The sequence below is a fragment of the Eumetopias jubatus genome, unplaced genomic scaffold, assembly GCF_037043125.1.
Source record: "Eumetopias jubatus isolate StellerSeaLion01/CBP00866 unplaced genomic scaffold, mEumJub1_p1.0 scaffold_15, whole genome shotgun sequence".
NCBI lineage: Eukaryota > Metazoa > Chordata > Mammalia > Carnivora > Otariidae > Eumetopias > Eumetopias jubatus.
Window position 1 is genome coordinate 91,519,293 of NW_028274821.1, and position 11,349 is coordinate 91,530,641.

Here is an 11,349-nt window from a genome sequence, read left to right on the forward strand (position 1 = left end):
TATTTGTGATTTTGTCTATTTCTTAAAGAAGTACCTTTGCAATTTAGAAAACCTCAAAGCCCCCAAAACTGATGGGCCCTGTCAACTGTGGTGCCTGTGGCTCAGATCTGATCCCGTCAGACAGGGGCCCAGAGCTGCTGGGACTGTCTCTGGGCCTTCCCCCATCCATCTGCTGGGTCAGGCCCTGGCCCCCTCCACCCCTCCCAACCCCCACCAGGCTCCTTACCCCTCCCCACCCATGCAGCAGCTCTGGCTCCAAGCCCTCAGCTCTGTTTTGGAAAGTAGCTTGGACCCTGGTTTGGTTCCAGGAATTGGGTCCTGTCACTCCCTCAACTCGTGTCTGAGGGCTGTGTCCTGCGATGTGGACCAGGGTCAGTCATATTCCTTGGGGATTTGGGCCAAGGCTGAGAAGGGAAATCAGCTGGGTCCAGGAGAGGCTGGGCTGGGAGTGAGGCAGGGGTTCCTTTCTCCCCTGCAAGCCTGCTGCTGCCGCCTGGGCCTTGGGACCACCTCCCCCGGGAGGCCTTCTCTGGTCTCCACACCAGGGGGCCTCTCCCTGCCCCAAGGTAGAAGCTCCTTGAAGGCAAGTTCTGCTTCTTCAACACAACTGGCATCACAGGGCAGATCCTGATGCTCTGGGAAGGTGCTCCCCACTGGGACATACAGGCTGTGGGCCCACCCTTGCCCCTCTGCCCGGAAGCACCCCAGCACCTCTCCCTGACCCATCCTCCCCAGCGCAAACCCTCTCCTCTGCTCACTCCCTCTGCTCAGACTTTGGCAGTCTGTCCTTGCTCGCTGGCCAGACCACAGGCTACAGGAGGAGTGGGCTTTGGGCTGATCCCCAGCTTTGCCAGGGTGGCCTAGTGGGTAGGTACCTATTCCTCCCAATGTGGCCAGAGAGTACCCCTCTGAGCCCTCCGTGGCAAAGGAGCTGCTGCCCCCAGACGACTAAACACTGGGCCACCAAACCCTGAATGCACCCCATCTCTGTCCTGCCAGGCAGACACAACCACGGGATGTCGAGGGGGGGGTGCTCTGAAGTCCCTCTGGGGCCACCGCACTGATGCTGCCCTCCCAGGCCCTCTAATCCTGGGCCTGCGCCACAGGCTCGGTGCCGCACGCCCACCAGTGGCCTCATAGGGCCGAGGCTGACCCTGGTTTCAGGAGCACCAGCAGACACCTGTGTTACGGGCTCAGGGCCCGAGAGGCCACCCAGTGGCCAGCTGATGGGCTCTGCTCCCCTTGATTGTTGAGAGTATGGCACGCCTGACAGCACGTGCTCACTTCGCCCCGCTCCCAGGAGGCTGGGAACCAAATCCTGTTTGTTGCGGCGGTCAGCTTTAGTCCAGATTTTCTGGACAACCGGACCCTCCCTCCTCCACCCGCACAAGCTGACTGTATTTGAAATCCAGGCTGCCTGGATCCCCAGTGGCTGGCCGGACAGACCCTCAGATGTGCAGGTGAAAACACCCTGGTTAGGGCTTAGCACATGCCAGCTATTTTTTTTTTTTAAAGATTTATTTATTTTAGAGCGTGCATGTGTGTGTGCGCATGCGCATGATTGGGGGGCGGGGCAGAGGGAGAGAGAATCTTGAGCAGACTCCCTGCTGAGCGTGGAGCCCAAGGGCAGGGGCTCTATCTCAGGACCCTGAGATCATGACCTGAGCCAAAACCAAGAGTCGGCCGCTCAACCGACTGAGCCACACAGACGCCCCCCACGCCACCTTTGTTAAAAGCTGCCCAAGCCCTCTTACAAAAGGAGGTGGCTGGTGGCAGGGACTGTGGCCCACCGTGGGGTACAGGCTAGGCTTGACACGAGAGAGAGCCAGGCCTGTTCCACTGCCAAGGTTCCCTCCAGGGCCGAGCGGGGGGTTGGCTCTGTATGGCAGGGGGACATCAGAGTACCTAGGACCCCCGGCAGCCAGAGAAGAGGGGTCTGGGCTGCCTTTCACACCAGGGGCTTCGAAGTACAACTTTAGGGGCAACAGGCAACAGAAGGGGGGGGCAGAGGTGGGGTCTCAGGTGTGGAGGAGGGCTGACTCCAGAGCCTGCCCCGAAGGCACGTCTGCTGGGTAGAGCCTGCCAGGCCCTGTCTGCTTCGCCTCTGCCTCCCCTCTTCCTGGCTGACTGTTCTAGGGCTGTGTGATCTTTGTGTTCTCCTCATGTGGGTACAGCACTTTACAGTTTACAAAGGGTTTTCAGTCTCCATTTTCCGGTTGAATTCTGCTAACAGACTAAGGCAGGGCCGGACTGGTCTCACCCGAGGCCCGAGAAGGGAGGCACTGGGGCGAGCTGGCTGCAGGGCTGGGGGTCCCCATCCACCTCAGCCCTGGCTCTGCCGTCAGCTCCTCAGCCACCCGGTGGCCTTGTCCAGCGTCGAAAAGCGGATCAGCTTCAGGCTGGGTGGCTGGGGCTTCCTGTCATCCCAGAGGTACTCAGGGGACAGCACTTTGGAGGGCTTGTGCAAGAGGAAGCGACGGTTCAGGTGGCTCTCCTCCTGCCAGGCTGCCATGATGCCATTGGCCTTGTCCGCCAGGATGGCCATGTGGCAGCCCCTGGTAAACTCGTACACCCTGGCCACTCGCCCCCCAAAGACGGCCCCACCATAATAGAAGTCCCCCTCGCCGTCTGCCACGAAGGCGGTGGAAACATGCCTGCGCTCATAGGGGAACTGCTGGCGGGGTACAGCGTAGTAGCCTGGGTGAATGGCAGCCACCAGGTCCCCCAAGGTCTCAGGGCCCCACAGGTTCCGGAACACCATGTCCACATTGAGACAGAAGAGGTAATCCACCTCCCGGTGCGCAGTCTTGGCAATGTGCTGGCTGATGGTCTCCATCCGGCACATGGAAATCTCCTCCCAGCAGGAGTGCTTCTGGATGGGGATGGTGCTGAGGCTGCGGCCGGGGCCCAGCGGGACCCGAGGAACGGCCGCAGGGTCATTAGTGAAGACATAGTACCGCACCCGATAACCCTGCATGAAGAACTGCTCGGCCGACTCCAGGAAGTGCTTGATGAACTGGGTGTACCTGGCGGGGAGGCGGGTGGGGGAATGACCTCATCGACCTTGCTGGCCCCACCCCCCACTGCCCGTGTCCCCACTATGGGCTGGCCCCTTGCAGGGCCTGGGGCCTGGGCTCGGCCAGGCTGGGGTCCACCTCCCAGCTCCTCACTTTGAGATGCCACTCAGGTCTGAAACCTCAGGGTCCTCCTCTGTCAGACCCCCACAATCACAGTACCAGCTTCTTCCTTCGTAGGAAGGATGCTTAACAGGGATTCTTAAATTCGCACATGGAGCTAACTTTTAGTGAGCACTTAACTAGGTGCCAGGCACTGTTTTAAGGGATTCTTAGCTCCTTCCAGCCTCATGAACTCCCTAAAGGCAGGCACCACATCCCCATTTTAAAGTTTATTGGTTTTTTTTTTTTAGTAAACTCTACACCCAACATGGGGCTCAAACCCATGACTCCGAGATCAAGTCGCACACTTCACTGACTGAGCCAGCCACGCGCCCTCCCCATAACCCCCATTTTAGAGGCAAAGACACTGAGGCTCAGAGAGAGGAAAGTGACCACATGGCAGGCTAAGTGGCTGCATCAAGGTGAGGTGAGTGGTGCTGGGGGCTTGGGGCCCAGCTGGAGGAAACTGCAGGCCACACCCCACCCCCAGGTCAAAGCCGATGGAACCTGACCCAGGCGGGCCACCCATCATCTGGCTAGCACCTGCAGTATTGGGGTTCCACCGTGGTTTCTCCCTCGGGAGTCCCAGAAAGAGACGCAGGGGGAGGCTGCCAGGCCTTTTCAAGGCAAGGCTAGGTGGGGTGAGGGAGAGGAGAGGAAAACAGGAGATATCCAGAGAGTAGGCAGGCCCAGAGTGGGGAGAGGGGAGAGGGTCCTGAGGGCGGGGCTTGACCTACCTGTGGCCTGACCATGGACCCCCAGTTATGTGAGGTGGTCTTGAGTGTTTCCAGTCCTTCATGCCTGCCTGCACTGTTCCAGGGGAACAGAGAGGGGTGAGGAGGCCAAGGGGGTGTCCTCACAAAGGCTCCTGCCGCTCCCCTTCCAGGGCCAGATCCCCTCCTCCAGGAAGCCCTCCCGTCATCACCCTCTACTCCCTACCTTCCCACACGCACAGCGCCTGGTTCAGGGCTTTCCTGGCAACCAGGCAGGGTCCCAGGTCCAGGTCTTGTCCCTTCCCAGACTGTAAGCTCCCATGGCTCAGTGACATCCCCCGACCCAGCCCACTACTCACTTCCCCACGGCAAACACCGTGACTCCGATGGTCAGGTTCAGTGGCTGGTAGATGTGTTGCAGAAGCTCAGGGTCAAAGGTTCCCTCGGAGACGATGGGCGCCAACCAGGGTGTAAGCGTCAGCAGCTCAGTAGGCCTAGCGGCAGGGCAGGCCGTGGGGGGTGAGGCCTTTCCCTTGGGAAAGCCGCAGTCTCATCCTGGCCCTGCCTCCCATGCTGTGTGACCTGGGGCAGCTTCATCCCTGTCTCTGGGCCTCAGTAGCCTCCTATGGGAAGTGGGGATAATAATAGCTCCTCCCCGGCATGGTCGAGAGGACCAGGAGTGAATGCACATCCAGTGTGTAAGGGAGCCTAGCACTTCAGGTGCCTGCTAAGTGCCTAATACATGAGGGGTCGCAATATCAGCAGGAACCCCGGATTGAGCACCTACTATGCAGCTGTGCTCCCCCCGCTTTAAGTAGGCTCCATGCCCAGCATAGAGCCCAATGTGGGGCTTGAACTCAAGACTCTGAGATCAAGAGTCGGACTCTCAACTGAACTGAGCCACTCAGGCACCCGGAGCTGTGCCTTTTGCAAACACCGTCTCATCTAGTCCTCCATCCAACCTGCTATGAAGTGGATATTCTATCCACCCGTACAGAAATAGTTCAGAGCAGTTCGGTAACCTGCCCCAAGTCACACAGCTAGTGACAGAATGGGACTGGAACCCAGGTCCCAGACTAGCTGGACCCCAAGGCCACCTGACATCCCCACCACCCCAGCTTATAAATAGGAGCTCTGCACCTGCCCTCCCCACTCCACGCCCCCCCTCCTCCCGCCAATCTCTCCATTCTGCACCCAGACCCTGCCCAACACCTACCTCTGCTCCAGCAGCTTGGGCTGAGGGTACAGTGACCTGTAACCAAGAAGGGCAGTGGTGAGGGGAGGCAGCCCCCAGCCCCCGGGGCCACAAAGGGGGAGATGGCAGTCTGCTTACCAGGTCACTGGCTGGAACGGCTTCTCCCCTTTATACTGCAGTTTCATGTTGCTGGTGGCAGAGGCGAGAGAGAGAGGTGTTAGTGCCAGGGCAGGGGACAGAGCTACTCAGAGCAGGAAGGACAGAGTGGAGAAGAAGCAAACACCCCCATGGGGCAGGCACCATGCCAGAGGTTCCAGGCAGACTCCCTGGAACCTTCCCCACTGCTCTGCCCACCCTGCAGGGGCTGGGCTCCTGCAGAAGCAGTCTGTCCAGGGTCACTGAGTGGCGGGGTGGCAATCGGTACCCAGTGTCACCTGTCTCCCAAAGCTGATGCTCTTTCAAGCATGTCACTCTGTAGGGGCCTGGCAATGGGTAGAAGTTTTGAGAAGCTGCAAAGACCCGGTGATCGCCTTCTCGCCTGGGGACCTGAGCTGAGTCACCTGAGCCCACGGTGATGGTCACTTGCGGGACCCAGTTACACAAACAGCAATCAAGGTGTTGCTTCGATGGTATTTGGTGGATGTAATTAACACCTACACCAGCTGCCCTTAGGTAGAGATGATCCTGCTGGGCCTGGGTGGGCTTGATAGAATCTGGTGGAAAGGCTTGAAGAGCAGAACTGAGGTTTCTGTGAAGACATTCTGCCAGTGTCAGCGCCGGCCTGAGCTCCAGCCTGCCCTTCCTGGGGCCTGCTCCCCGGATTCCAGACTGGCTCAGCTCCATCAATCTACCTTTCTCCCTCCCTCCTCTGTTCTGTGTCTATCATGGAATCCTGACTCATGCCCCCACACTTCCTCATCTGTAAAATGGGGAACCATCCCTCACCCTCAGAGCTGCCCTGAGAATCAAGGTATGCGTCCATGTCCAGCACAGAGCAAACGCTCATTAAGACCATCTTGTCCCTTTCTTGGCAGGCAGCCTGCGTGGCCAGCCTCTACTAGCTTCAGCCGAGGGCAGCTTGGGTGAAGCAAGATGGAGGGCCCTGCAGGTTTGCGTAGAGCCTCTGGCTCGGCCACCTGCGGGCTGGAAGGACCTGGGGCCAGACGTTTGACTCCTCAGGCTTGAAAGTCCTCCCAATGACGTCCTTCCCCAGAGGGTGGAAGCGAGGCCCAGAGAAGGCAGAGGCGGCCCGAGGTCACCCGGGGCGTGCAGCAGCTGCAGAAGAGGCCTGAGGCCGGCTGTCAGGCCAGACCACCTAAGCACACCGCACTTGCCATTCACTAAGGAATTTTCAATATGGCATCTTTGATGGGATAGCTTAAGCCTCCTTAAGTTTTCCTACCAATTTTTAGTCTATGCTTCTCTCTCTCTCTCTTTTGGTGGTAAAATGTACAAAACAAAGCTTTACTATTTTAACCATTTTTCAAAAAAGATATATTTATTTTAGAGGAAGAGAAAGAGAGGGTGGGGGTAGAGGGAGAGAGAGGGAGAATCTCAAGCAGATTCCCTGCTGAATGTGGGGCCTGACATGGGGCTCGATCTCATGACCCTTGAGATCATGACCTGAGCTGAAACCAAGAGTCAGACGATCAACCAGGCACCCCTATTTTAACCATTTTTAAGCGCACAGTTCAGGGGCCTGAAGCACGTTCACACTGTTGTGCAGCCGTCCCCACCATCCCTCTCCAGAACCTTCTCATCTTCCCAAACTGAAACTCCGTCCCCATGAAATGCTGACCCCCCCCCCCCCGCCCGGCCCCTGGTAACCATTATTCTACTTCTGTTTCAATGAATTTGGTTATTCTAGAGAGCTCATGTAAGTGGAATCCTGTAATATGTGTTTATCTTTCTGTGATTAGTTTAAACTCTTGAATCAACAATTTTTAAAAGTCAGTCTGTCACACTGATTGTCTGCCCTAGTTTCCACCCAAACAAGCACTCAGGTCCCACTCGGAAAGTGAGGGCACTCTGCAAAGGCAGGAAGTGAGGAAGAGGGCCCACAACCCTGGCAGCTGGCTCCTCCCCAAGCCCAGCCACGCTCCAGCCTTATTAAAGCACTCGTTCAGTCATAAGAACGCCGGAACCACAGATGAGCCAGAGCCAAAAGAAACCAAAAAACCCCGAAACAAAACAAAACTTCACATTTTCACACCCGTAGGTAGGAAAACTAAAAGTGAAGAAATCCAGATGAAAAGACAGGAAGATGTGACCATTTAACACACACACAAAAATTTTCCAACTTCAATCTATTTAAAAAAAGAGCTAAGTGGAACTGGAAAGAAAAAAAAAATGTAGCAAATACTTTGGGCCCAAAGTGGTGCCAGAGCCTCCACAAACAGGCCAGGGAGAGAAGGCAATGTGGCAGGTGCATCAGGGAAGAGGAAATTCAGTTCGTGGGAAGGGGGTGGGAGAAAGGAGAGCCTCGGTAGAAATCAAGGAAATGAAATCAAAACTCAGGAGATAGCATCCCCTGCCGCTCAAATCAGCAAGGTGGTTTGGTTGTTGCTTTTCACAACACCCAGTGCTTCCTCTAGTCTTGGCCAGGGAGTGGAGTCCGTGTGAACGAGAGAATGGGAGCCTGGCCCAGGGAGGGAACTAACAAATGAAAGGATTTTTAATATGGAAAAAAAGCTTTATATCTAGAGCTGCTCATTGCAAACTCATTTAGAATCCTGGGCAATTGGAGGGGGCACCTGGGTGGCTCAGTCGGTGAAGCGTCTGCCTTCTGCTTGGGTCATGATCTCAGGGTCCTGGGATCGAGCCCCATGTTGGGCTCCCTGCTCCGTGGGGCGCCTGCTTCTCCCTCTGCTCCTTCCCTCGCTCATGCTTGCTCTCTCTCAAATAAATAAATAAAATCTTTATTTATTTGTTTATTTTAAGATTTATTTATTTATTTGAGAGAGAGAGAGAGCACATGAGAGGAGGGAGGGTCAGAGGGCGAAGCAGACTCCCTGCTGAGCAGGGAGCCCGATGCAGGACTCGATCCCGGGACTCCAGGATCATGACCTGAGCCGAAGGCAGTCGCTTAACCAACTGAGCCACCCAGGCGCCCTAAATAAAATCTTTTAAAAAAAAAAGAATCCTGGGGAATTGAAAACAACCGAAATCCCCCCCCCCCCGCCCCGTCCTTTGTGGGAAAGGGGGAGGAGTTCAAGAATTATGACCCAGTTCCTGGGGGCAATTAAAGGGTGGTGACCACGAAGAGCATGAACACACGCTGAAGAACACAGCCAGTTCTGGGATCACAGGATAAAAATTGCAAAAACATTATGATCACAACTATTTTCTTTTTTTTAAAAAAATATTTTATTTATTTATTTGACAGAGAGAGAGCACAAGTAGGCAGAGTGGCAGGCAGAGGGAGAGGGAGAAGCAGGCTCTCCGCCGAGCAGGGAGCCAGAGGTGGGGCTCGATCTCAGGACCCCAGGATCATGACCTGAGCCGAAGGCCGCCGCTTAACCGACTGAGCCACCCAGGCGCCCCGATCACAACTATTTTCAATAGCAAGCAGCCTTTCTGCTTTTAGAACCAAGTAAGATGCACAGTCGGTTCAACTAGAAAGGGCAGCAACCAACAAGTTGACCATGAACTTTGGAAGCAAAGTATAACTCAAACCAGTAGGACGCAAGAGGGTATTTTTCCTTGTCTTTTCTGCTTTCCAGCTTCCTAACTGACTATATTCTATGTTTATAACAGTGAAACATGCCTTGTGGTTAATTAGCAGTCTATGAACCAGATTTTAAACTTGCCTCTAGCTATCACGAGGATACCTCCCCCACTTAAGACTGTCCCAGCCCATTTTTTTCACTCTTAACTGTCAAGAAGTCAGGTTCGTTATGGGGGGGAAGTCTGGTCCCATGTTAATTTGTTCCTTGAATCCACACTGAACACAAAATTTAGCAAAAAGTCAAGTCCAACTATTTCCTGAGCACCTGCTGTGTGGTGTGTGCTACAGATGACTCTTTACAGGTGTCATCACACTCCATGCTCCAGGTGGCCCAGGAGGGGACTTCCATCATCCCATTTTACAGATGAAAAAGTGAGGCTCAGAGCCCTGCGGCATGCTCAAGGTCAAAGCACAGAGGGGGCGCTGCAGGGACGCCAGAGGACTGACATGGACATTTTACTCCACAGCCCATAAATTACCCGACACTTACCAAACTGATCAGAATCATGAGCTTAGGACCTAATAACCTGCAAAGTGACCCTAAAACTCACCCAGTGTCCCCACTCCAGGCAGCCCACAGGGCCCAAATTCTCCCCGCCCCATACTTACAAGATCTCTGGGCAGGGGAGGTAATACGGGACATAGGAGAAGGGCAGCCAGTTCTCCACATACATCCTGGGAAGGAAAAACACCTGTTGACTGTCATGAAGCTGAAAACCCACCTAATGCACGTTGATGGGAGTGAAGGCCCCCAGCGGGGTGCATCTGGGGATCCCCTACCACTCCTTGGGTCTGGCTGACCTCAGAGGTCCAATCCTCCTGGTCTTCTGCAATGTGGCCATTATTCACCCATGCGGTCCTTCATTCCTGGGGCAGGAGTGTTTTTGATGCCAGGCCCTACGCATGGGGGAGTGGTGGTGAGGGGTGGTGGTGGTGATGGGAGGACTTCACAGAAAGAACAGATGGGGTGAATTGTGTTTGAACAGGAGTTCTTCATTAACATGGCTAGAAGAGCAGTCCAGGCAGAGGAAAGAGCAAGAGCAAAGGCCCGGAGGCCATTACTAATCAAAATCCAGAAACCAAAACTAGTTTGGTCTTACTGGGGTGGGGGGGTGGGGGTTGAGGGACCGGCGTGCCAAGAGAGGTGGGTGGGACCTAGGGATCCATAAAGGGATCAAGGTTTGGGGGTTGAGATGCCAAGAAAGGGAGAAGTCTGGGGTGAAGGGAGGGCTCCATGGGGATATGCTCACCGCAGAAAAAAGAGGGCAATGCCCAACAGCAGGCAGAATCCTAGGCCCAGGGCCAGTCTGCGGCAGCGCATTGCTGGGTGAAGCCTTTGAACCCGGGTACTTGGAGAGACTGAGCGGGCTTGGTGAGTCAGTCCACCTCTCCCAGGCCTGTCAAGCTCTGAGCCTGTGTCTCCGGGATCCGAGGAACACCTGCAAAGGAATGTTCCCGATATCCAGGGGATACTGGCCCCATCCTTGCTGCCCTGCCTTCCCCTGGGTGGCCCCAGCTATGACAGCTCGGGTAGGTGGACAGGGGGACAGTGGCTCAGTGCTCAGCCGAATCCTGCAGCTGTGACTCGGGAGAGGCGGACCGTCCCCCCCCCCCCCGCTGCCTGGGCTGTCTTCCTCCCAACCCCCGCCCTCCGCGGGGAGCACAGGGCGTCCTGCCCAGGGACTCGGGAGCAGCGCAGGGCGGGGCGCTTGGGCGGGGCTTGGAGAAAGATTCCCAGGGGTAACAGCGGGGACACCGGAAATCGAGCCCAGGGCCGGCCCAGCGGGGACACGCCCGGCTTGGGCGGGGGCTGCGCAGAGAGGGGCCGCCTGATGCCCTTGCGGTGGGGTAGGGATGGCAGCCGTGTCTTCCTCCTGGAGGCCGAGCCTGGGCTCTCCAGGGGACGGCGGGAACGCGCTTCAGCCCTCCCTGGCTCCGGTCACCTTGATCAAGTCACTCTCCTCCCCCTCCACCCCAGCCTCCGTGTCCGCCCCCGCCAAAGCAGTCTGCACCCGGTGGCCCTGGTGCCCAGACACGCACCCCACTTCCGCCCGCCACTGCCCCGCGACGCAGGACGTGGGTAGCGCGACTGTCCCCGCGGGCTGTAGACTCACCCCTTGCGACCGGACAGGGTTTAGGGCGGACGGAGGGGCACAGCCCGGGCCGGAAACCAGGGACTCAGCTCTCCAGGGCCCCGGCGATACCCGTTGGCCACGCCTGCAGCCGCGCCGGGGGCCGACCCTGGGGCAGGGCCGGCGGCCGGGCAAAAAGGAGCCGCACGCCCCGCCCACCCGCCAGCGCGCTCCCTCCCCCGCCCCTCCCAACCCGCCAGCGCGCTCCCTCCCCCGCCCCCCCCCACCCGCGGGTCCCAGCCCCTGCCCACCTGCCGCTCACGCCCCGCCCGCGGGCCAAAGCACCAGGCCCCGGGGTCCTAGGGCGCGGGGTGCCGTGGGCGCCGCTCTCTCCTGGCCCTCTGGGCGGCAGCCTGTCACGCAGCGGGCCCAGCCCGGTAGCGGGACAAACCGGTCCGGGAACTCA

General features: G+C 57.2%; 1 protein-coding gene across 2 annotated transcripts; it reads right to left on the reverse strand.

Annotated features, from left to right (window-relative positions):
- Positions 1 to 1,527: 1,527 nt before the first annotated feature.
- On the reverse strand, positions 1,528 to 11,063 carry GBGT1 (globoside alpha-1,3-N-acetylgalactosaminyltransferase 1 (FORS blood group)). 2 transcript variants are annotated; one of them, XM_028090567.2, is made up of 7 exons: positions 10,926 to 11,063; positions 10,062 to 10,250; positions 9,421 to 9,486; positions 5,223 to 5,273; positions 5,106 to 5,141; positions 4,249 to 4,383; positions 1,528 to 3,026 (listed from the first exon to the last, which is right to left on the reverse strand). In XM_028090567.2, the coding sequence occupies exons 2-7, from the start codon at positions 10,130 to 10,132 to the stop codon at positions 2,342 to 2,344; spliced, it is 1,044 nt and encodes a 347-aa protein (XP_027946368.1). In that variant the 5' UTR covers positions 10,133 to 10,250; positions 10,926 to 11,063; the 3' UTR covers positions 1,528 to 2,341. The 2 variants fall into 2 exon arrangements, with proteins under 2 accessions (XP_027946368.1, XP_087874985.1); XM_088018859.1 differs by lacking the exon at positions 10,926 to 11,063 and adding an exon at positions 9,613 to 9,708 and having other exon boundaries at positions 10,062 to 10,150.
- Positions 11,064 to 11,349: the final 286 nt, after the last annotated feature.

What these genes read in the sequence shown, in the direction of transcription:
- GBGT1 (XM_028090567.2), bottom strand. Translation starts at nt 10,132, where the DNA reads ATGCGCTGCCGCAGACTGGCCCTGGGCCTAGGATTCTGCCTGCTGTTG. An exon ending in CCGTTCCAGCCAGTGACCTG is followed by an intron (nt 5,142 to 5,222) that starts GTAAGCAGACTG and finishes TCTTGGTTACAG; the next exon opens with GTCACTGTACCCTCAGCCCA. An exon ending in ACGGTGTTTGCCGTGGGGAA is followed by an intron (nt 3,027 to 4,248) that starts GTGAGTAGTGGG and finishes CCTCCCCGCCAG; the next exon opens with GTACACCCAGTTCATCAAGC.